At 30.8% G+C, this 26,933-nt stretch overlaps 1 protein-coding gene across 2 annotated transcripts in view; it reads right to left on the reverse strand.

Moving 5' to 3' along the window:
- Tbcd (tubulin folding cofactor D) overlaps positions 1 to 24,959 on the reverse strand; it is an 84,631-nt gene extending 59,672 nt beyond the window's left edge. For both annotated transcript variants that reach the window (XR_011950686.1, XM_072529797.1), the window contains exons 1-3: positions 24,523 to 24,959; positions 22,344 to 22,612; positions 15,858 to 16,108 (exon numbers count right to left, since the gene is read on the reverse strand). Coding sequence is in view for 1 of the 2 variants with exons in the window: in XM_072529797.1 (XP_072385898.1) it covers positions 15,858 to 16,108; positions 22,344 to 22,612; positions 24,523 to 24,885 (883 nt within the window). In the remaining variant the exon portion in view is untranslated. The remainder of the gene's footprint in view (positions 1 to 15,857; positions 16,109 to 22,343; positions 22,613 to 24,522) is intronic.
- Between the last annotated feature and the right edge of the window lie 1,974 nt (positions 24,960 to 26,933).

Below are 26,933 nucleotides of genomic sequence, written 5' to 3' on the forward strand. Positions count from 1 at the left end.
GTGGATATGTGGCCAGAACGCTAACAAAACAATGTACGTAAAACTCAGGTATTAATTAGATCAGGATCGCTAGAAAAGCCATCAGAAGTATTTTCCGACTTACAAAGGTCCGCGTACTAACCAATACCGAACGGAACTAATGCCAAGGCCAAACACATATATAAAGACAACAACGTCGTGTAAGAAGCTAAATCTTAATGCTAAAGTTGCGCTGGCTATATCCAAAGGCTCTATAATAACTACATTGCCAAGTTAAATTGGGAGGATGACCCAAGAGAAAAAATGCCTTTAGGACTTCCACAAATGAAGGGGGAAGGTAACATGAGGTCCGATTTAGGAATAATAAGACTATCTACCGACCCATCATATTTATCAACACATGCCTGTTCAACTACCTGCTATCCTACCTATAGTCAATACTCATCTGTTGGGGACTATCAAATCAATTACATGTAATCAAACAAACCAGGCTTAAAAAAAGTTATCTCAGGAAAGGCACTTTTAAAACGTTATTTACGTGACTTATTAAAATTTAAATTTTTAATGAAAAGTAAAAGATTAGCCATTTGTTATGGGGTTCAAGAAGAACCTTCACGATGTTAATTTTTTGAGATATGATTGGATGTTTTCTCTTTATTGCATACTGAGACGCCCAAGTGGTATTCTTCTGTGCTAACTTCCTTCCATAACAGTTTTACAAGTTTGACATCTTGGCGTCTATGCATGTGTACGATCTACCTTAAGCAATTTATTTGCCTAAACAATATCGTTATAAGAGCTTTCTTTATTAAGTATGTGTTCTTCTTCTATACGGATTTGTAGCGATATGATAATGAGGTTAAAACAATTTTCCTATTATTTTCCTTTCAAATATTCGTAGTTCTTCCTTATCCGTTTTAGTCATTGTCCATGATTAGCATCTCTGTATTAAAATGGGTAAAAAGTTTAAATTATGATCTGTATTTCTTTAGTGGCATTATTATTAACCGTGATTATTTATCTAAGATATTTAAAGTGTTCCATATTTACGAAATTGTAGTTGTTAACTTTAATATTTTATCAAGATCTATTAAATTGGTCTCTTCTGTTGATTCGCTTGTATTTCTTCTTAGCTTGACGAATTCTTCTTTTTTCATTCTGTGAACTACTAGTGGGTTCTTTTTACGGAATTTTTTCATCACGTTTAGGTAATCATCAACGGTATATAAACGTTGTTGAAATTTTAGGGCATTTTCAAAATCTCCAAAATCACTACCATTGGGTAAAAGCTATGACTAGGAAAGAAATAGCGTAATGTAATTTTTTCAATGGTAGGATGAGTTTCCAAAATCATTTTTAGAATCAACTATTTTAATGCTGCGGTTTTGGCCGCCACAAGAGTCTGACCACAAAATTACATGTTTTGCAGAAGTAACATTTTCTTCAATGTGTTTCTTAAGACCAATGCCTACGTCCTGGGCTCCCCGACCAGCTTCACCTTCTATCCAAATATAACAATGACCTTTTTCATCCTTGGCGGTATGGATACCAAGGTTGTAAATACATAATTGACGCTTATAATATACAATATTTATTAGAATTCTCGAAAGGGGAAGAGTTTTTCTTTAAATCAAAACAAAAGGTTTCCACTTCTGGTTGATCGTTGCTTATCTTCATGTCTAGCTTTCTTTCTTCTAAGTGCACATTTTTTCTTTTTTTAACGCTTAATTGTTCGTTATCTGCGCAATTTTTAATTTCTAATTCGAAACAATCACATCTACTACAAGTATCTTTTTTCAACTTTTTTCTTTGAAGATTAAATCGTGTTAAAAACATTTTTTTGTAAAACGAAAATTTAACAAGGTCATTGTCTGCTTCTTCAATATACAATTCATACATTTTACTTAATGTTATGTCTTTTGTTAAGTATTCTCTTTCTGTGTTAGCTCTTCTGTAATGTGACTATTATAGAAAAATTTAAGCAATAACTGCCACTACTTCTTAACCTAAACGCCTCAACAAGTTGCCAACGTCACCATTGTTAACCACGTTTATGTACATATGTTGCCAAATGTTCGATTTACAATCATTAAAACGCTCGCAAGAGGCGCTTGGTCCAAAACTAATTCACAAAAATTAGTCGCTTGCTCTAGTTATGCAAAATTCAAAATCCAAAATAAAAAGAAAGGTACTTAATCTTTTTAAATATATCTGGTTATCCGTTACTAACAGGTTAATGGGATTTATTACGTAGATAGTTTATGCCTTTTTCTATCTTCTTCTTTAAGTTCCATCTTCTATCGAAAGTTGGAAATCATCATGGCTATACGGACTCTGTTGACTGCCGCTCTATAAAGTTCTACACTACTGCATTTAAACCATTCCCTTAAGTTTTTAAGCCAGAATATTCTTCGTCTTCCCACATTTCGCTTTCCTCGGATTTTGCCTTGCATAATAAGTTGTAATAATGCGTATGTTTGCCCTCTCATCACATGTCCTAAGTACTCAAGTTTTCGTCTTTTGATAGTTAATAATATTTCCGCCCCATTTCCTATCATTCTAGTTACTTCCACGTTTGACATTTTTTGAATCCATGATATTCGTAAAATTCTTCTGTAACACCAAAATTCAAAGGTGGCCAACTTATTCAGATGGACTTGTTTTAGTGTTCACGCTTCCAAGCCATAAAGAAAAGTAGGGAACACGTAATATCGAAGCATTCTCCGGCTCTAACTTTATATCCCGAAAACAAAGAAACTTTTAAAGTTTAAAAAATAATGCACGTGCTATTTCTATGCGTGTCCTAATTTCTTTTGTTTGGTCTACATCTGATGTTATCCTGTTGTTCCTCTTTTCCACCAGAAAGCGCCATAATCCACAATTTAAGAAATTGGGGCTGGGTCTAGTGATGCATAACGCCGTTCATATAGCAATTTGTTGTCACATGTTTATAGTTTTTCAAAAAATGAACTCCGATTTAAAGATTAAAACGTAAAACAAAATATAAAAACCTATTGAACCTTATTCAGAAAATTTCAGAAAAGAATAACTTTTGTGAAAGATTGTGGGACACAGTCATATTTTAAGATAAAAACTTCAATTCAGAGAGTGGACATTCTTAATAAATGTATAATCTAATATGGAAGCATGTTTATGTTTTACAGACTTAGAAAGCACTGAGCACACAAGTATTTATTTTTTTATGTACTAGGTCGTAAAATAAGTATACTCAAAACAAATAAATATTATCTACCAAGTATTCTACACCACTTTAATATCAATGCATCAGATATATTATAAAGATTTCGTCGTAGTTGTAAATTAATAGGAGATAAAGCCAAATGTAGAGCATATAGTGAAATCTGAATATCTTAGAATAACTATATCGAGCGGGAACATTATTGATGAGCAAAAGGGAGACCCATCGCTGAGAAAGTGACAAAGCAATTGGCAAAAGCAAAGGGTACTTTGTACTAAAGTACCCATACTCTAAAGCATAAGCAGGTCTTTTCGTACTCTTTTAGTAAGTGATAGATTCGACCGTTACTTGATGGAAATTCATTTTATCTAACAATTAAACAGGTATGCGTTTACACGTCATATTTTGTAACTGAATAAGTTGAGGAGGGGATAACTGTTTGTCTCAAGTTGGTCATTCAGAATTATGTCTGTATTTTTTAATTTGCTAATTTCCATAGATTCCAATATTCATGGAATCTACAGATAGCTTAAGGCCTTTATTATAAATACACTTTTTTAGTAATAAAAATATATAAATAGAACCTAGAATACGCCTGTAAAAGTATGTAACCTTTGATCTCTGGGATAAACCCATCTCCTGAACAATGGTGCCGATATATGTAGGTAAAATTTTCTACACCTATTTTAACCTGTTTATTTCCTCATTATCAATATATATGAGTTGGAACCGATACCACAAACTCATTTACTTATAGAGACTATATATTGACTATAGTTATTACTATACAAATCTGATTCGAAATATCGTCTTAAAATAACAGTAACAGCAAAGTGAAAGATTAGTCATTTTTTATGAAGTTTAAAGTAGAAGCGTTCACGAAAATTGAAGTACTAATAAGACCACCGCAATCGGGCGTACCCTGGGTAATGAATAATTAAGTAATCGTTAATTCTTAAATCACCCGTTCAATATGTTTTTTGTTAAATCGGTGCTTTTTAGGACCAACTATTCTAATTATGTGTATAAATATTAAGAGTATATCTAGAGATAAAGACACTCCACTTTACATAAAAACTTATAATGAGAGAAAACAAAACCAGTCAGCTGAGAGAACCTTTTAACGATGTTGAGCTTGGATCCGCTATCCACGTATATAATGAACAATATTACGGCTCCTGGCTGAGGATCTGAGCACAAAACTATAAAATTTGAACTAAAAATACAACAATGGCTAATATCCAAAGTCTTTAGACAAGCAAAGCAAAGACAAAGTTGTTGCCTTGCTTAAACCTGGCAAAAACTCCAACGACCACAAAAGCTATCGGCCAATATATCTATTTATTTTGTCAGCTATACAGAATACTTCTGTACATGATCCTTAATATAAACCGATAATAGAAGAAAAACTCAAATTAAAAGACAAAAGTGGCTATATATGACAGGTTAGATCATATATGTCACAAATACTAAATCTTGCCCAACACAGCGAAGAGAAGTACGAAAAATATCAGGTATGAGGAGTGGTATTTGTTAATCTAAATGCCGTTTATAAATAGTTATTTAAATAACTTATAAAATATTTAGTTATAAATTAGTCAGCCAAATTCAGGGAATATTAAGACTCACATCCATACATAAGCTCTACAATATCGTAGCTATCAATCCACCTAATATCCGAAGATAAGTAGCTACAGAGCAAAAAAAAACAAAGTCCAGATTCGTGACATCCACTCCACGAATACCAGCCTATTTTATGACTAGAATCAAGGAAAAACTGGCTATATCAACACATCTGCAAGATATACAAACAAAAATAAGCTGCTCCTCTTCATCTGATCCCTCGAACGGAACTTCCTTATGGTAGTTATCTTCCTTAAATCTGCCAGGAGGACTCTTGCCTGCAAACACCGGTTAACTTATGTGCATGTGGGGTGGTACAAGACTTATCACACTTTCTTAGTTAACTTTACCGTTCAAATCGCTCTTTTTGAAGGGACAAGGTTTATTTATGTGAACTGAACATGTAAAGTACAGTCAGTAAGCTATTACTTATAAAGATTATTGCAAATTTGACACTAACTCCACTTATATTGATTACATATTACTCCTAAATACGAGATAAAACATTCAGAAATATGTAATATTGGTGAAGTGGTATAATTCATGTTAGAAAAATTAATCATTCTTCCCTTTTTTGTGCACTACTACCCATTTTAACAAAAAAATATCTATTTTAGCACTTAAATATTTATTTTGAGATAACCTTCTATCCAGAATTAAAAAATAGAATAATAAGAAATAGAATCCAGAAAAAAATAAAATAATAAAATAGAAGAAATAAAATAATAAAAAAGCTGTATATAAGATATGATGAAACAATAAAAGAAGTTCTTATTAACCGGATTCTTAAATAAAACGTATAAAGACATACTCACGTTAACAAAATACATTAGGAAATTTTCGCATATGAAAAAACACATCCAACTTGGTAATGAAATCCTTTTGTATCTATAAATATATTTTTAGAAAAGCACGTACCTACCAGAAACAGGTATTTGGTAGTACACATATCTGTTACATACTGTAATGCGTATGAATGATAACAAAAGTAAGGAGTCTATATGAACCGTTTAGAATATACGCTGGAAATAAACGGCTTAATCCCATAGTTGCCAAACTATCAGAGCTTACTTAAACCGATATACGTATGGTTCCAATATACACGGAACAAGATCTGAACGACCCCTATAATATATACACGTGAACTAAGCGATATACATTTATGATACAGGGGTACTTAGGGGCTCCACAAAATTTTTAAAAATTGTGAAACTATACATGTTGACGAATCGACAGAGCCAATATTATGGAATGGTCAAGTGAGCTCCGTATATCGGTAGCCACTTGACTACGGAGCTCACTTGAACCTGAATTTTAACATGGGCGGAGTCCACTTTATGCCGTAGATATATATATATATATATATATATATATATATATATATATATATATATATATATATATATATATATATATATAAATCAGATACCAAGAACAATACTATATCACAGATAACTAACTTGACTGATATATCCATTAACAACTAACATACCTTTATAATTAATTTTCATTAACACAAAAAAATATACAACATTCCCTTGCTTTTCTTAGATACATCTCAATAAGATGCAATAATACATGAACAATATAATATAATTAAATAAAGTAAATCAAAATAATATTTCCCTATACTGGGATTTAAATTCATTCTTTTTTCACCAATGAACCTTAACGACATAAAGATTCATAAGAACAATGAAGTTGTCAGCGCTTGCGTTCTGGCTAAAACAGAACCTCACTTTTAAACTATCTAAAAATCAAAAATTTAGTTATTGCCGACAATTCAAAGAATTACCTCCTTTTAAATGTAGTTACATTGGGTTTTTCGATTAACCTTGGGTAAGCCTTTACGTGTCAAGTTCAAAGCTACCATACATTTCAAACCTTACAAAAAACTTTTTTTGCACATAGTAACAAAAAACACCACTATGTTACTAGCTAAGTTTTTTAATATTCTAACTCTACAATTCTAAGTTATGGTAAGATCAATAATGTTTTAATAGATAATATATGGTAGCTAATTATAATTTATTCTTTCAGCCCTGAAGAAGCCAAATTAATTCTCTTTGGCGAAAACGTTCGGCGAAACAATTGATACACATTAGAGTATTTCTTGCAGATTTCCCCAATATTTAAGAGTTTACTATATATATATATATATATATATATTGTATTTTGTAAATCGAACTCGATTTTATAAGAGTTCATTTTTATAATATATTTAAAAAAATTGCAACATTTTGTTAAATTTGTTATTAAAAATGAGTATGAAAAAGGGCTGACTTTTTAGCTTATAAACATTTATAACATTCATAATAACTTATTTTTCATGTCACATGCTCAATGAAAAGCTGGTGAAAAATCACAATTTTTAAAAACAACAGAATATATGACTAATAGGAACTGAGATAAGATTTGTTTTCTTAAAATCATATTTCCATTATTTATTACCGTTAAGAGCTGAAAATTGAATAGATTATAAACGAAGATCTAAATCTTATAAAACACTTATACGTGGTACACTCGTATACCGAGAAGGAGTAAAAAGTTATGTCTTTACAGTGATAGTAAACGTAGCAATTTTCAACCATAAATAGTACAATTCATACGCTATTTTTACTCGAAATTAACTGTAACAACTATCAAAGTCGTCTAGATGTTAGAAATTAAAATAATTAAGTCGTCGGCGGGATTTGCGTCTCCCTGGTTACAGTTGTTTGACAGTTGTTTGCAATTATTAAAGACAGCTTATTGTTGTTGCAACCGCAAATTTAGTGCGAAAATGGAAAACCTAAACGAAATTGAGTCCGCGGCTAATGATGCAGTAGTACGTTTGGGGCCCTCCAAGTCTGGAATAAAGTATCGGTTAGCGTACAAGCACTTCCAAGAGTGGTGCGATACAAGAGGAGTACGGCAAGTTACCGAAGACGTTTTACTGGCATATTTTAATATAATGGAAAATGAAAATAAATGGAAATCTACAATGTGGTCACGATACTCTATGATAAAATCCGAGTTAGTTATTAGAAAAATGTGGATATAAGCAAATTTTTAAAGTTACGTGCCTTTCTGAAAAAAACAAGCGAAGGATATACTGCAAAGAAGTCTAAAGTTTTCACTAAAGACGAGTTTGATAAATTTTTGTTTGAAGCGCCAGTTAAGTTGTATTTAGGATTAAAGGTAAAAAAAATTATATTGCAAAGCATGTAGTATACTCTACTAAATTATAAAAATATTTCAGATTGTTTTGTTAATTGGGGTTACCGGCGCCTGTCGATGCGACGAAATGGTAAAAATGAAGACTGTGGACATTGAGGATAAAGAAAATGTAATAATTATCAAAATCCCACACAGTAAAACACGACAAATTAGATATTTTACGATAATTGGTCAAAACTACATTAAACTGTATAAAAAGTATGCATCACTGCGGCCTGAAAATTTCACAGAAAACCGATTTTTTTATCAAGTACCAAAATGGAAAGTGTTACCGAAGCGTCATGGGAATACATTCGATCGGCGCAGTAGCCCAAAAAGTAGCTAGTTATTTAAATTTAAACGATGCAAGCGCATACACGGGTCACTCTTTACGACGAACTTCAGCAACACTTTTAATTGATGGAGGCGGAAATCTAGAATGCCTTAAACGACATGGGGGCTAGAAATCAAGCACGGTTGCCGAAGGATATATAGAGGATTCAATAAGAAATAAGAACGATAATGCTCAAAAAATTTTAAACCCTCATGATTCGCCAACATCGGGAATGATTGCTGAAAGTTGTTCTCGACCATCAGTATTATCAACAATTACCAATGCGTATCAAGAGTCGGGAACATTTTTGCACGGTTTCAATTTTGAAAATGCCTCATTAACTAATTGTACTTTTAATATTACTATAAATAAAAAGGATGTTTAATTGTTGTTAATGACATTTGTATTGTTGCTTTGTGACATGTTTCATATTGTTGCCATGACAACATTTCTCCCTCCGCCGTAAAGAAATAGAAAAAAAACTGCTGCCGGCGGAGACTTTGACAGGATCAAGTTAGATAAGTAATGTCATTATTTGACGTTTGAAGAAAAAAATATTTTTTCAAGAAAAAGTCATGCTTCTCCGCCTCATAAAGTAATATACTATTTTATACTTATTAGCCACTTATCTTCATTAATTGAAATTATATTAAAATTAATTATTTTGTAGAAAAAAAATAGAATTATAGGTATTTTATTAATTTATAATAATTATTGTATATTTATATAAATAATATACACTTATCAATAAAAAGCTATAGCGGGATAAGATGGTCAAAATTGCACCATGCTAGATTCAGTTTTGGGTCTGGCCATTCGAAAGGACATAATTAAAAACTCACTCAGTTAAATTTTCAAGTCCCTAAGTGCCTCTGGAGGTTCGCTATGGAAAAAACGTATTTAATTTTTTTTTTTTAGACGCTGTATTGCTGCAAAAAATTTGAAAAAATTCATGAAAGCTTATTTTAATAATGCAAAACTGCCTGATTTTTTTCAGATTTTTAGCTTGAAAATTGAGCCCAGGAAAAATATTTGAAATTTTCAGTGATATTTTAGGTTATGTCGGAAATTTTTGGCCAACTTTAAAACAATGTTTTTTTATGGGTTTTTTCCCGTTCTTTCGAATGGTATAGGTATTATTATCATTTTCAACGTGGAAAATGCTTAAAAATAGAAAAAACTGCTTTTTTGGCATTTTTCTAAAGTTTTTGACTCATAACCTCAACAACATACACATAAATTAATGATAATTCATATTTTTATATGTATTCGTATCTCTACAATCGAAATAAGCTATTAAAACTATTATTTTTTTCCTACAGCGTGCTCCAAAAACAGAAAAAACCTGTTTTTTCGGCGTTCTTTTTAAGCTTTCGCTATATAACCTCCAAATTCAGTGTCTAAATGAATGATAATTTACATTTTCACATGTATCTTTCCCTCTACAATCAAAATCAGCTATTCAAAGCATTAGTTTTATCTCACAACATTATCAAAAACCGAAGAACCCCGTTTTCTCCATGTTTTTACTACATAACCTCAAAAGACTCTGAAAAGTGAACCATATTTTTGATATCTTTTAATTAATTATTACAGCTGATCGTACGCAGGAAAACAAAATATTTTTTTAGAGGTAAAGAAAATTCATATATTAACTAATTAACAATCTATATTTACAATATTCTATTTAATCTAGATACATTGAATGACAGAATAATTACATTTTATTAATCTTCCTCACTATCCTCGTCGATTACCGGATCAATCACCGTTTCACCAAATATTTCTGAAAGAAATTTAGCTGGTCTAATAATGTCCGATTTTACCTAGCATTGCTTAAATAATATATAATAGCAGCAACATGTGAGCAGGATACAGCAGTTCTCAAACCATTAGCACAATCGCACGAGTGACATAAAATTGCATTGTAGCCAATGGCTTATACTCAATGTACCATTTATAAATTTTTTTTGATATGTCTGGATTGTATCAAAACCTTGATAATATTCGGTTTCATTCGGATGTATTCTAAAGTAATTTCGTTTCTATCATTCAATAACTCAACAATAACAATAACGTAGCTAGGTAACATACAGCTTGACCTAACTGGTACGTACCCGAAAAGAATATTTTGAGATCTCTCTCTGTCATCTCTGGATAATCAAGAATTTCTCGCGATGTTATCTTGGTTGTCGTTGTACTTCGTCTAGACCACCTTGCTGTTTCAGCTTCTTTAGCCAATGTGTTATCCACTTTACTCTAATTCAACATTCTCTGTATTATTAATTTTTTTAATTCTTCATCTTCTTCTTCATCGCTCTTCTTCTTCTTCTTCGCCTTCTGTCGTCCATGTTTGGACATAGGCCTCTCCCAACTCCTTTCATCGGTCTCTATCCTGAGCAGCATATTTCCAATTTGTTCCGGCTATTCTTTTAATGTTATCAACCCATTTCATCTGTGGTCTTCCTCTTGGTCGTTTACTTTCGTAAGGTCTCCTTCTTCATCGCTATATAATATTTTTCCATAACGGTTATTAAGGAAACATGCAATTCTGCAATATGCTCCAGCTTTTGGTAACAATTTATTATCCAATTGTTGATGGAGGAGCTTATATTTTTTTCCAAGAATGCCGTTGACAGCTTCTACTACCCATCTTAGTTTCGTAACGTAACGAGATTCATTAGCTTCAGCTGTTGGATAAACTTGGTCTTTTTCCTTTTAATGCAGGCATCAAAATCTTGAAGCCAAGATCTTCTAAATAGGATACGACGTCTCTAAAGCCCCTATCTACAATACAAACATCACCTTTTTTCATAAGTGACCTTATTCCATTTGGATCTTCCATAACCTTCTTCATGATGCTTGCATCATTTTCTGTAGCTAAGAATGGACCGGGTAGATCTATAACAAATCCGTCTGTTGTGTAGATGGTAAACGGCTTGCACAACGGTTCTGTCTTCTGTCCTGAATATGATTTTCTTTGATACCAATTATTTCTGCTTTTTGGTGAGCTAAATAAGCTCCATCGAAAATTAATGTGAGCTGATCATCCGCCAAATTAAATAACTTTATGGCATAAACAGAAGTATGGTTGCGGATTAAGTCTTCTCTCACGAGACTTTTTACTCCAAAATATTGTGGTAATACATCTCTCTCGAATGAATTGATTACAGACTCGCAAAAATCAGATACTTTGATCTCATTATCTATCCCGAAAACTGATGAAATAAAATTATTTGATGATCCAGTTCTTAATTTAACAATAATACTTGTTATTGTTGCCTGTTATTTTAGACACGACACAATTCTGCTGTCAAATTCAAAATCAATTCAAAATAAACACAAAAACAGAGAGCCATTGAACATTTGAGGAAAAGCCCCGCCGAAAAGATAAAGGCCCTAACACGCAAACGGACTAAGAGCGATACAGAGGATATGGCCCTAAACACGCAAACGCACTAAGAGCGATATAGAATGAGAGCCCGATTATAACAGATATACATGGCGTTGGTAGTTGCGCCGCGTAATGTCAACTACCGTGCGGAGCAACTATCAATGCCATGTTTTCTGTTACAATCAGGCTCCCTGGATATGCGGGATGTGGGACTAAGACATGAACGCCAAAACAGTTAAGTAAATATAAAATAAAAGAATAATGATATAAGCATGGGTATAACGCTCTTGTATCTAAGCGGAAGAGTAAGGCATGGACGAGCGTGGTACGAGCTTATGAATGTATATAACAAGGATCTCAAAAGTCATGGAACTATATAGATATGCGTCTGTGTATAAATGTATGTACATTGTGATATAATATCACGTATATAGATATATTTGCTAGCTTAAAATTCCACAACTTTTAAGTGTACAAGTGCGTTCTAATTCACGATTCATTTTTCGGAATCTTTTGAGGTTATGTAGTAAAAATATGGAGAAAACGGGGTTTTTCGGTTTTTGAAGTGTGCTGTAGGAAAAAATTATAGTTTTAATAGCTTATTTCGATTGTAAAGATAAAAATACATATAAAAATATAAATTCTCATTAATTTATGTGTATGTTGTTGAGGTTATGAGTCAAAAACTTCAGAAAAATGCCAAAAAAGCAGTTTTTCGATTTTTAGGAATTTTCCACGTTGAAAATGATAATAATACCTATGCCATTCGAAATAACGGGAAAAACCCATAAAAAAAACATTGTTTTAAAGTTGGCCAAAAATTTCCGACATAACCTAAAATATCACTGAAAATTTCAAATATTTTTCCTGGGCTCAATTTTCAAGCTAAAAATCTGAAAAAAATCAGGCAGTTTTGTATTATTAAAATAAGCTTTCATGAATTTTTTGCAGCAATACAGCGTCTAAAAAAAAAAATTTAAATACGTTTTTTCCATAGCGAACCCCCAGAGTCACCTAGGGACTTGAAAATTTAACGGAGTTAGTTTTTAATTATGTTTTTAATTATATCTTATCCCGCTATACTTTAAATATTTCTTAAGATATAATAGTAAACTTCAATAACTTTTTTACGGAAAAATTTAATTAGTTACTTTTCCGGGCTTTTTCGATAGACCAAAATAGTAAAATTCTTATTATTTGGTTGAACTACCCCAGTTTAAAAAAATGCAGGTTCTACGTGCCACAGAAGCCGAGATATTAAAAATTTTGCCAGTGCCCTTTAATTTAAAGTTCCAATCAAAGAAAAAACGAAGCTCTGACAGTTCTTACCTCCACTTTTCCGTGGCGGTATTTTACGAATACAATTATATTAATGGGTTATAACTTTTTACTCCTTTACTGTATATGCCATCAATAACTTGGATCATAAAATGTAGATCTTCATTTAAAATCATTTCAACTTTCAGGTCTAAGACCTGATGTTAATCAGTTAATAGTCAAGACTTGATGTTAATAAACAATGGAAATATGATTTTAAGAATAAAATAATAGTTATTAATCTTAGTTCTTATTGGTCATAGAAGATTCTGTTTTTTTTTGGAAAGTTTCTCCAGCTTTTCATTGAGCATACTTATAAGCGTGTGACATAAAAAATATCAAAGTTATTATAAATTTATTATAAATCAGTCCTTATTCAAATTGATTTTAAAAAATTTTATTAAAATATTGAAGTTTTTTTAAAATAACCTAAAACTGAAGCCGTAAAGAATCGATTACAATTTATAAAACACTTGCAGAGTCACTGTTTGGGCAAGTATAATATAAGTATAATCGCTCTCCGGATAAACAAATTGAATAAATTATAAATTATTTGGTCGATCTGTTTTCTGTAGAGAAGTTTCAGAGAATTAAATCTAGGTTAACTCATTTGTTAGATCATATCAAACGAATAATTTTAACAGCGGAATCCCCTTCTGAACATTTCACATTCAGAAATGAGTCTCAAGCTACTTGTTTGCCACGAGATCAAAACCTCACAGAAAAGGCGATCAGTAATTCTAATATCTCTGCTTCTAGGCTTGCAGGTTCAAACAAGTATTGTATCAATCGCTATTGATTCGTTCGTTTTGATTCAATCACTTCTAAATATTGAACGACCGAATCCCGCCAGTTCATAACGATCGAATAGTATGGTGACAAAAATCTATTGATCGACCGCCGACGGCGCCGATCGAGATTGAACCAAAACAAAATCACTCAGCCAATACTCTCGTTACTTTCGGTCGTCGGTCGTTCCTCACTTGCGACGAGGACCGATATATGCCATGCGGCTGAATAATTGCGTTCGTTTAAATGAATTGAAAATTTAAAATATTACATATTGAATTAAGAATTGCGTGCAAAGCAGCGACTTAGCTACAGACTAGGAGTATTGGAGTTGGAAAATATTCAATCGGGCCCAAGCGATTGCTTTCGCTTGTGTTGTTAATAGTTATTAAATCATAAAATATAGCAAAATTGATATTTTTACAATGACAATAAATATTTATTTTTGGATGCAGCACGTCTTTCAAAAAAGTTTATTTCTCGAAATGTACCACAACAAAAATAAAAAATCAATAATAATAAGACAGATACCTTCAACCTAAGCGATATATATTGCAATATCTTAAAATTCCGTTAAACTAAAAATAGCTAACATATGTTTAGATTATGTGAGTCGATAACAAAACTAGTTGGTCCTAACGACACATATGTGAATTATAAACATCGATATTAGTACCGTTTTGTTCGTCTTAGAATATGGTTCGCTCTGACGTACTTTGCTTTAAAAAATAAGACAACCATTTCGTAAGTAATAAAATTGTGAATTTTATGTTTGTATCTAATTGTTAGTTAATTTTATAGTATGTTCCTGATGAAGTTGAAAAAATGAAGTCAACGAAATATCAAACTGATGAAATAAATGCAGTTTCAATTTAAGTCATTGACCGCAGTCCCGATATTCTAATGTGAACAGAAAAGTGCGTTCCTGATGAACCTTGATGAACATTGAAAATCTAAAATAACTAAATTTAGAGAAAAAATATTGGTACCATTGATTCTTGACATCAAAATATTTTATACTTGCATTGTGATACGTGTAATATAAGTATACTGGCATAACTTTATATAAAAAATAAAACTTATCAAGGAGTGTATTCGAAAAAACACCAGAGGAACGGACTTCATAATAATAGTTTCATAATCTGTTGTGTTGGCATACTAGTGGAACAAAAGTAAGTGTGGAAAACAACAGAATAAATGGAAAACAATTAAATTGAAAGCGCAATAAACAGAAAAACATAAAAAATTTAAACAGGTCTACATACAGGAATAGTTGAGTTGAGTCTGAAAAAAAGAAAGGGTTGTTTTTCCTGTAACCGGGAGATACATTATCAAAGCCGATACAACAACGGTAATAACTGCTTTATGCCCACTGATGGTGTTTGTCGAGTATCTGTGTATTTAAAATCATTATGTGCTCTCCGGGCTCATTCGTTTGGTCTGAATCGATATTGGAATTTAGGAAGTACCTGTGAAGATATTCGTAGCATTAAGATATATCTAAATTTAGAGTAAATATTCGTTTGACTGAACAAAAGAACAACTGTCATTAGAGTTACTGCGGAAGAGCAGATGGTGCACAATACATCACCACACAAGACAACCGCCAAGTTTTATTTGAAGAAACATAGCTGTTGATAAATATAACTAGAACATCAAACTATTACCCACATTTGGTTAGCGTCAGACACTTACGACCGTCACCTTTGATAATGTCTGCCGCAATTGCAGAAGAAACATCGGAAAGAAATAATTCCATATAAACCTGGAAAAAATGCATGATTATAAAACACCGACTGTGAAAGCATACACTCATTGATAAGTAAAAATAGTAAAAAGTCATATGTAAAAATACAACTAAATAGGATCATAGCACCGTTGCGTTTTGAGAACAAGTAATACAAAATGATGAGCTTAGAAAGCTATGATAAAAACCATTAAATACAATATTCTCGATACAAAAAAAAATTATATGAAAAAATACAAAAATTGTATAAAAATTTTTTTGTGAAAATCAATATTACCTATTCTTTGAATTATTTTATAGATCAGCTTCTGAATGTTTGATCCAGATTTATTCTTGAATTCAGCATTTACGACCCAATGTAATAAATTTCTCGTATATGGTAAGAGGTCCTCCCTCTTTCCATGTTTCAATATAGTTGCCACGCACGCCAAAGATCCATATATGACAAATATGTTGCTATCATTTGAAAGACTTAACTCTTTTGCCCATTCTAAGAAAGAACAGAGATGCTTTTCTTTAACATCATTTCTAAAACAAAAGTATGTATAATATTGTCTTCTTAAATTACACACAATGATAAAAATACATTACAAGTCAAACCGAGTGGCAGAGAATTTAGAGAACAAAGTAAGTGTTTATATAATAAAAAAGAGTATGAAAGTATCATGAGTGAATATGGATTTATATCATATATAAACGAATATACACGACAAGTAGAACTTGTTTGGATCATTTATTTGTCAAATGTTCTTCAAATTTTGAAAATAATATTACATCTTATATCTTTAAATACCATGATATTACTGAGTATTTACCCATAGCACTCAGTATTAATAATTTTTACAACAAAAATATAAATGGCATGCAATCCAAAGTATTGTATCAATTACAAAAAACTAAAGTCAGATTTGGAACAAGAAAATTGGTTTTTGATTTACTCTGAAAGAGATGTTAATAAAAACATGGAATGGTTCATTACAAAAGTACAAAATTATATAAACTTAAATACTAACAAAATAAATATTAAATCAATATATTTGTTCAAAAAAATTTATTTATTCAAATCAATAAAAACTCCTCATCCCGATGATAAAAATTTACAGAACAGGTACAAAATAAATAAAAATAATGTATCAAAATGTATTCAGCAAGCTAAAAAAGCTGTAACGGGATTTAATTAAGCATCCAGAAATCAACACACACGTGAGTTTAATAGCTGGAAAATAACGGCAGTAGATCATTATTATTAAGAATTAAGAGTGAACAGTTGAAGCTAGTGTTGTCATCCGTCAACTGGGTACTCTCTCTATTATTGTACTTAGAGAACCAATAAAGTAATTATGAGTATCCAGTGAGTTCGAGTTAATCATCCCCATGTAGGGGGTAAACTACTCCTAGAGTTCTACTATATGGAACTCTTGATGGAAGCAATCCCATAAACATTATAAGAATATACAACATTATTATTTGGCGATCCTAGACCAGACGGAAATGGAGCAGAACAAAAAATATAGTAAGAATAAAGAATGTATGTCAAACAAGATATGAAGCTGAAAGTACTGCTATACATAATCACGGCAGTTCTAATATTGAAGTTGGTATGGTCAGTATGGAAGGCGCACAGGAGGAATTTGAAAAGAGACGTCCATCGAGGCATAGTAGCAAGATCAAAGGCAAATCTAGAAGTTTAAAGTGGTAAGTCTGCATTATCTGTTTTTATGATACTTCCTTGCACGATTTATTGCACATTTTTATGAATGAATAATATAATACACATTTTTTTAATACGATTAGGTCACTAATTTTTAATAACTATACGACCTCTATTTTTATATATATTTACCTCAAGATATTCATGTTATTGACATGCTTTTAACCTATTTATTTAATTACGAGTATTATTATTAATCTATTTTATTATTATCATTATCTTTGACTATTTTATTACTATTAGTCTATTATTGACAATTTTTAACAAGTACAATAGGTTTTATCGTATATAATTTTATATATGTATATATGTTTTTGACAATTTTATCATACTGCGTAAGACTATCGAGTTTACGTGTTCATTACGAAGTACAAGAATAACGCAAATGATTCTCATGAATAAATGAGTAGCAACAAGGTTTGTTGGGAAGATTTCGTCAAAATAATTGATGAAATTACACAAGAAGTATTGAAGCAAAGCAAAAGGGTAGTGAAGAAAGACATGCCTAAAGCTAAAGTTAAAGAAGACGTGACGACACAATTGGTCGAATTATACAATAAATTCATCAATTTAATAAGGAAAAATTAGTAGACATTAACGGACAAACAAAGAGAGACGTGTAACAAATATTTTGGCAGAATCAGGGATAGAGTTTTGCGCTCGTTTCAAGCAGTTAATACAAGAGTAGTAGTTCCCAGCTCGATACATCAGCTAATCAACAACGATTTAGAAGACGAAACAAGTGAAACATAGCAAGAAATAACTTAAAGTCAAAGAATTTTTAAATATCGCAAGCAAGGTGTTGTCCAGTGAGTTTGATGGAAGCGCAGGTAAACTGCAGTAATTTTTAGATACATTAGAACCCCTTGAGAAAACAGCGATAGGGCACGAGGAAGCAGCGATAACATTAATCAAACAAGATTAACCAATAAGGCCAGAAACCTTATAACTACAGAGGATACAATCCGAAGAATAGCAGCGGCATTGAAGAGAGAACTGAGAGGCGACAATCCGAAGACGATATAGTAGTAATAGGAATATCAGAAAAGCATCATTTAGATAACCTAAAAAAAAAACATTTGAGACATGTCGAAAGTTCAACCTAAAACTTAATCCAGGAAAATGTCAATTTTTTAGAAGAGAAGTCACATATTTAGGACATGATCTTTCTCAGGAAGGAGTATCCGAGTATCTCCAGATAAAGCAAAATATGCAACGACTGAACAATATCCGACACTTTAGACAGCAGAAGAGACAAAAAGATTCGTAGCATTTTGTAACTACTACATATAGTCGTTTATTCAAAATTTTGCTGAAATATGCATACCACTAAACAGATTATTGAGGAAAGGAGTAGAATTTTTTGATCTAAGGAATGTGAAGAATCATTCAATAAGCTTAAATCATCTCTGATGAAACCACCAATCTTAACATATCCGGATTTCAGTAAACAATTCATTTTGACAACAGACGCATTCAACGAGAGTTGTCCAGCAATTTTAAGTCAAAACTATAACGGAATAGACCTACCGATAGCATACGCATCAAGAAGTTTTATAAATGAGAATCTAATAAACCTATAATCATCAAGGAATTACTAGCAATTCATTGGGGAATTAACCATTTCAAATGTTATTTATATGGAGCACCAACATTTTTGGTAAAAACGGATCATAAACCCATAAACACACCTATTTTCAATGAAGGAACTTACCTCAAAACTTACGAGGATCATACTAGATCTTGGGGAATACGACTTTGAAATAGAATATACAACAGGAAAAAGTAATTACGCGGACAGTCTTTCGAGAATAACATTGCATCAACTAAAGGACTTATACATAGATAACACGCATATACAAGCTATAACCCGAGCACGATCAAGAAAAAAAATGGAAGAAACAAGACACAAGGATACAGAAAGGAAACCTACATTACAGCCGAAGTCCACAAGCAACCAGTAAGAAGGGTACTAAATAATTTAGAGGCGCATAGACTACCAATTGTGTCTTTTGGATTAAACCGAATCTCACCAAGACTGAGCATTCGGATCAAAAACAAAATCAAGTGCAGCAAGAGCATGGCCACAGGATTCATTCACTTTGATTTAAGTCAAATGTTGGCACAGCTTAATTGGCTGGCGGTAGAGAATGCAGTACGTAAAGTAAAGATATACGTAAATGATATTATTTTTGAATTGTGCACAATTAACGAATTTATAAAAGAAGGAAACAAATTATTGAAAAATATAGAAATCTACATATGCGAAGTACCATAAACAATAGAGGAAAACAAAGAAAAACGTAGGATAATGGAGGAATATTATAACCACCCGATGTTTGGGGGTCATGTAGGAAATAATAGGATAATAAAGAAACTGAAGGCAAGATTCAAATGGAGAAACATGAAAAAAGACGTAAGAAAATTCATTAAACACTGTCATAAATGTCAAATTAACAAACCGAAAAGACTACATGTCGAGGAATTCGTGATATCGGACACTTCTTCCATGGGAACATGGGACATAGCATATATAGACACGATAGGTCCATTCCCTAGAAGTAATGAAGGCAATAAGGAGCGACAGGAAAGAAATAAGTCAAAAACGCCACGTCAAAAACGACGCCACGACACACTTCTAAATAGGAGACCTAGTCCCGGTCAAAACAGAAGAGAATTGTAAGTTTGATAGTCTTTATGCAGGTCCTTTCATAATAAAAGAAGTAAATATCGTTAACTGTAAAATTAAGATAGATAACGGTAATATCAAGGAGGTGCATAAAAATAGGCTATACGCTTAGTGCAGAAACACAGTGAATTAAGTGATATGTGAAAACGGGAACCATTATATTGATATTGAACATTTTTTTGTTACTAAATATAAGGAAATAGGTACCAAAAATTTGTATAAAATTCTATAAATATGTATATGTAAATAGTGAATGTAAATAATGTATGTATGTACAGTAATCAGTTGATGATGACACGAAAATTTTTTTTCTTTCGGAACGGAAGAGTAAAAACCGTTTATGTAAATTTATTGAAAACGTACAGCACTCAGAAAATGTTTCAGGTTGCCAGGTAACCAGGTTGACTATAATAATGTCCAAATTATACAGACAATAAATAATTACAAAAACAATCTGTTTCTCGAAATGTGTTACATAACCAAAACAAAAAATGTATGACACCAATGATTTGAGTAACATCTACTGTAATATTCTGCTGTCTATTTAATTTAAAAATTATCTACCATGTACAATAATTTAAAAATGATCTACCATTTACCTGCTAAACTTCATTTTATTTGTGCAGAGAAACTCATTTATCCTTATGTACATTTTTTTTATTGATTTGTGTATTTCAACTTATTTTAAAAATTGTTAGACTAACTGTAAAGGTGTAATATTAATATTTGTCTTATTTTTGTGGAAAATTCCATCTCTGTAAGTATTCAGAAGATTACTATCTATCTATATAAAAGGCTAGGACAACAAGTCACACTGTTTGTCCAGTAGGATAACTACGCCTCCTAGGAAAGAAATCTGAACTAACAACATCTGATATTGCAATCATATTTTGTTCTTGAAACGATACTGTAATTACATACATTTACATATACACTTATCATAAAAATAAAATGATATTTAACAAATAGCTATGGAAGTTTTACAATAAAATAAAATAGAATTTAATTAAATTAAATTAAAATTAAATAAAATTTAATAAAATTGAAATAGAATTAAGTAAAATTAAATAAAATTGCAACACTGATTTTTCGGTAGGGCAACTCATAGGAAAGCCACCTTGGAAATAAATCTGAACTACCAACATCTGACATGTCAATCATATTTTGTTCGTGAAAAGATGCAGTTAATTTATTCCTAATTCATTCTACAAATTGATGACTTACGGAAATTTTACTACTTCATCAGTAATTAATTTTTTCGCAAAATTATTAAATATATAGGTTACTTTAATTATTGTAAGGTAAGATGTACATACATTTACAAATACAGTCCATCTAATTTACAAACCGTTGCGCGTCATTATCTACGTCAGAGATCGAAGTTGACATAGTTGCAAAAGTATAAAAAAATCCTGAATCCATTTTAAATCAAATAGGTCACATAATTATTATTATACTCTTTACAGCAACTATTTAAATTCTTACGTGACATTTTTGAAATAAAACACTAATTTTGTTCTAAAAAGAACAGATTTTATTAAATAGGTAAAAATATAAAACAAGAGGTATTCACTTTAAAATTTAAAATAATAAAGTACAAAAAGTGTCAGCACCGCAACTGTCAAATAAGTGTGACCAATTTATGCCAAAATTTCACCTTCGTTCGATTACAGTTACAGTGTGTTCCGTACAAATGTTCTTCATAAAAACGCTTTATAATGCATTTATACAAATTAAATGAAACATATTGTTGTCTATTTCTTTTTAAGTTAACATTAATAGAAATCTTTAAATATTAGTTCTACGCGTATATAATAAAATATGTCTAGTGGCTGTAATACCAGTGTACTCGGCAAAGTGATTCTAAAAAAGAACCGACCTACCGCTTAAATATTTCGTGTTGGTATCATGTGACGTCAGGGGCTATGACGCCGATGACGTGCAACGATATGTAAATTAGATGAAGTATAGTTATTATAAAAATAAAATGGCGTTTAAAAAGTCAAAGTTTTACCAAAATTAAATAAAATTAAAATTAAATAAAATTAAATAAAAATTAAATATTAAGTAAAATTAAATAAAATTAATCAAAATTAAAAATTAAATAAAGGTAAATAGAATTAAATAAAATTAGATAAAATTAAGTAAATTTAAAAAAATGTATTAAAATTAATTAAAAATAGATAAAATTAAATAAAATTAGGTAAAATTAAACAAAATTAAATAAAATTAAATGTAATGATAATCAAATGAAGTTATTAAATATAAATACAAGATAATACTAAAAATTTAAATGATGAATAAATTCTACCTATCCAATATCTAATTTTAACAATTACTAAAATCATTAAACTAGTACTAACCTTGTGATGAACTGATGTGACAAACAAGCAGCAGCATCTCTACATTTATCTGGGACTACAACATATGTTTTAATAAGTTTTAAAATTCTATCCATAACAGTTGCTTTAAAAGTTTCTTTCTGATCAAAACCATCAAATCTAGACATATGAAATGGTATCATTACAATGATTGATAACCATAATAATAAGATATAACGAGTAGTCCAAGTATTAGCATCATCTGGAGTTTGAGCTTCTAAAAGTTGGAGTACTGGTTCAAAATCTGTTACCTGGAATAAAAATAAAACAGATCAAATTAAAACACATGAACTTCAATTAAATTTAAAATATAAAAAAGCACTAATATTAAATCAGAAATCTTTTATACATATATAAATAAATTTAAAACAATATAATTGAAGATTGTAATAGGGATATCACTGAACAAATCATAAATGAGGAATTACTAGAGTGAATGGATACAGAAATTGATCAGTATAAACAAAAAATATTTGGCAATTAGGACATACAATGTAAGATCTATGTCATCTAAACTTGAGAGAAAATACAATTGTAAAATAGACAAAAATTAAAGTTATTTTTTAGTATCAAAAATTATAAAACTATAATGCGGAAAAGTCACAAGTGGAGCATGTTTGTCAAAACAACTGCAAACAAAGGATACAAGAATATGTGTAGTAGTTTTTTCTTCAGTTTCAACAAGAAAAGTTACAAATCAGAAATAATTAGGAGCTTCAGTTGATCTTCGGAATCAAACAGGTTTCTTTTAAGGTGTATCGAAAAAATCTATGGCAATTATTAGACAGAAAATAGGTGAAAGTCGGAATAACATTATAAATGAGTTTAAAAAATTAACAAACAATATGTGACTTATTAAATTGAGTTAATAATATAGACATGGAAGTTGGAAGACATGGAAGTGTTGGTAGTATTTTTATGGAAATACTACCAACAAGTCAAAAATTACACTAAACATTGCATAGTTACACGAATTGGAACCTAAGATTCACTTGATCTGGAATTAGTGCCGAAAAGTACTCAGTACTAAAAGAATTAAGTACTTAGTAGTCTACTTAGACGCAAACAATGAATCAATCAGTTTAAGTAGAGGAAAAACCTCTACTTGTATCTGTTACACAAACTGTGTCTACAAAACTGTTGTATCAACGTAAAATAAAACCTTCTCAAAGCAACAGTAAGTTCTACCAAAGTTACTATCATGTAGAAAAGTCAGTATTTCTAAGTCCACTTCTGGACCATTTCTTTTTGTCTCCATGTCCATTTTATTCCCACAAGTTAGGTCAAAATGTTGTCAGGTACAGCAATGTGCCCATACTGTGGCAACACTTCAATCACTTTTCCTTTATCCTGTGTATCTAATAGGCATGATGGTGTTACACCTCAGGATTGGGGAACATAATAGTCACAACATAAATTTCACAATATGATATACCAGTTGTTATGCTGGTATCTGGTGATTTGCTGATAAAGCATGGTGTAGGTGAGCATATGTATTTTGTGTTTGTGTTTGAGACAACTGTTAATACTGACATGTTGATCAGATGATCCAAGGGTATTTATTTGGTTACTCCTTATCTGTAACTGCCCTATATAACATTCATATAACATTCCATATTACCCATTATAATATGCCATATAATGGGAATGAGAACTTTCCCGATCAGTTTGTTCTTCATGGAGTCCTATTCATTTTAATGCTCCCACATCTCAGACCAGCTAGAAATTGTCATGGGTGGTTATAATTATTAAAAATCAAATATAAATTATTAATAATATAAAAAAAAACTCATTGGGAATTGGAGACATTAATTAATTCAATCAAGGGTACCTGAACGAGATATTGATAGGTATAGAAATGAAACAGGATCTCCAAATATAAAACAAAAAACAATAATTGAGGCAGCTGTTAATCTTGGGAACCAAAAGCAAGTCCCTAATAAGAACATAATAAATTGTGGCAAATATCTTTAAGGTGAAATCCCCAATGATTTTTTAAGAAGACCAATAGTTGAATTTTTAATGAAATGACAGGCATACTGAATTATGTCTTCCAGTCTGTGTAGCCCTCAAGGTAAGAAAACAACTAGTAACTAAAGTATTTATAAGAAGAGATTATATTGATTTGGGATATTATGTAAATAAATTGAATATATATTACCTCGTGAGGTAAATGCCTTATTATCACTTTATATCCTCTTACATTAACAACAACAAAGAGGAATTTAAATGTCAAATGTTTAAGTTTCATTTCATTTGTGGGATTTCGGACAATCTCTATAAATTTTTCTAGTATTTCATTAATATGAGAATCTATTAGGTGAGGTTGTTCAATATATTGGTTTAGAATAAAAGAAAACTTTTCATGTGTTCTTTCAATAATGGAAGTTTCAGCATTTACAGTGTTTTTGAGATTATCTATTATTCTGATAACTTCCTCATGTTCGGTAAATAATTCTAACGCACATCCTAAACCGAACGGCTCGTCCTCTCTTTGTGGTTCATTATTAGTTTTATTAGACATTTTTTATATTTTCATTAACATCTTCGCACACAATTTACAAATTTGACAAATTCTAAGTCCAATATGACAAATGACAACATAATATGACAAGTGAGAAGGCAAAAGACAATTGACATCATCGAGTTAGAATCGTAATGAATCGTAGTACAGGCAAAGAATGATGCGTACAGGGGGGAAATATTATAAGTCATTGGGGTATATAATATTTTTTATATAAAAATGCGTGCACGTCAAAATTTATATAAAGTGACATCATCTATATTTAAAATTTCCAGACCGTCAACCTTAGAGTACAAATTTTCCTAACACAGCTAATAATACGAAACCCATACGGAACTGCTCGATCTTTCATTGGCGTCAACATGGTATAATCAAAGAAGATAGACGCTTATAAGCATTAAGCTATGATAAGCGTCTATATTCTTTGGTATAATAATCAGAAAAATAAAAATGTAATCATTTATTAGGTTAAAATGTAAAACATGGAACAAAAAATTTCGGTTTAGCAGTGTTGGCATGTTTTTATAATGTAGATGCTGTATACTTCAAATATAAAAAGATAAAGCTTTAGAAAAGTACATTTTGATTATATTATGTTATGAATTCTGCAATTTTTGATTTATATTAAACAAGAATGAGTAAATATTTGTATCTTTGGAGATTAGTTGCAGTTAATTATTAGAAATTTTTTTGGCAATTACCCTTTGACAGATTAGGGAATAAATTTGGCACTCGTCAAACCGTTGCCAGATTGGAACAGATGTTTGCAATTAATCTCGAGAGAGACAAATATTTACTCGTTATTGTTTCATAATAAATTAAAAATGGCAGAATTCATAAAATAGTATAATCGATATGTACTTTTTAAAAGCTTTCTCTCTTTATATTTGAAGCGTACAACATATGCATTTTAAAAACATCCCAACAACACTGGCAAAGTGGCAAACCGAAATAATTAATTCTTGGTTGACATTTGCGGCTATATTCAGCTTGTACTTTCGGTAAAAAACTCAAACCAATTATGACTTGACGTGATTTGTTTGTATTTTTCCCATAAGAAGTTGGAAATATTATTTTTTTTTTTAATTATTTGAAGAATGCATAAGTACTTTTGGTTATAAACATTAATTCTGTGCGATTGGTATTATTTGTTGTTCGTGAATTTGTGAGGTTAGAATATTAAAGGATTAAGATATTTACTAGGAATGATCATATTTTAAGGTTATGTTGTGGTTTGATTCAAAACTTTAATTATTTTTTTACTGTCTTAAAATGCAGTATTACCGGTATTACGGTATTTTGTTGTTGTTTATATCGGGGTTATTTCAAAATTAATCAATAAATCATTTAATTTATTTACAAGGTTAAAAAATATTTAAATTAGTGTTTTAATAATGTGCTAATGATTTTATCCCCTAAACGATTCATTATATTCGTTTTCTACTAGTTTAAATAGTTAATAGTAGTTTGTTGTCATTACTGAAAAATTCAGTAATACTGGATATCTTCAACATATGTTTACTAGCGATTATATGCCCAGATCTAAAAAAATTATGGCAATTTGATAGAAAGGTTTCCACAGAATGTTATAGTACAACTTAAAAAGGAACAAAACAGTAATTTAAATATTTTTCAACTTCGTAAATAAATTCAATGATTTATTGGTTTATTTATAAATAACCCTGATAAAAACAACAACAAAATACGTTGAAATGCAGTAAAAAAATAAATAAAGTTTTAATCATATTATCATACAATAACATAACCTTAATATATGAACATTTATAGTGAATATCTTAATACTTTGATATTCTTGCCTTACAAATTCACGAACTACAAATAATACCAATCGCAAAGAATGAATTCTCGGTACCAAAAGTCCTTATTTATTCTTCAAATAATAAAAAAACAATATTTTCAACTTTTTATGGGACAAATAGGTACACACAAATTAGAAATGTTTGGAAAAGTTTTTAAAATCCCCGTCCATTGCGACGTCAGACGTAGGTAGTCCACCATCAGGGTGGTTAACAAAAAATCGTAACTTG

This window comes from Diabrotica undecimpunctata, chromosome 4, assembly GCF_040954645.1.
Source record: "Diabrotica undecimpunctata isolate CICGRU chromosome 4, icDiaUnde3, whole genome shotgun sequence".
In the NCBI taxonomy this organism is placed as follows: Eukaryota; Metazoa; Arthropoda; class Insecta; order Coleoptera; family Chrysomelidae; genus Diabrotica; species Diabrotica undecimpunctata.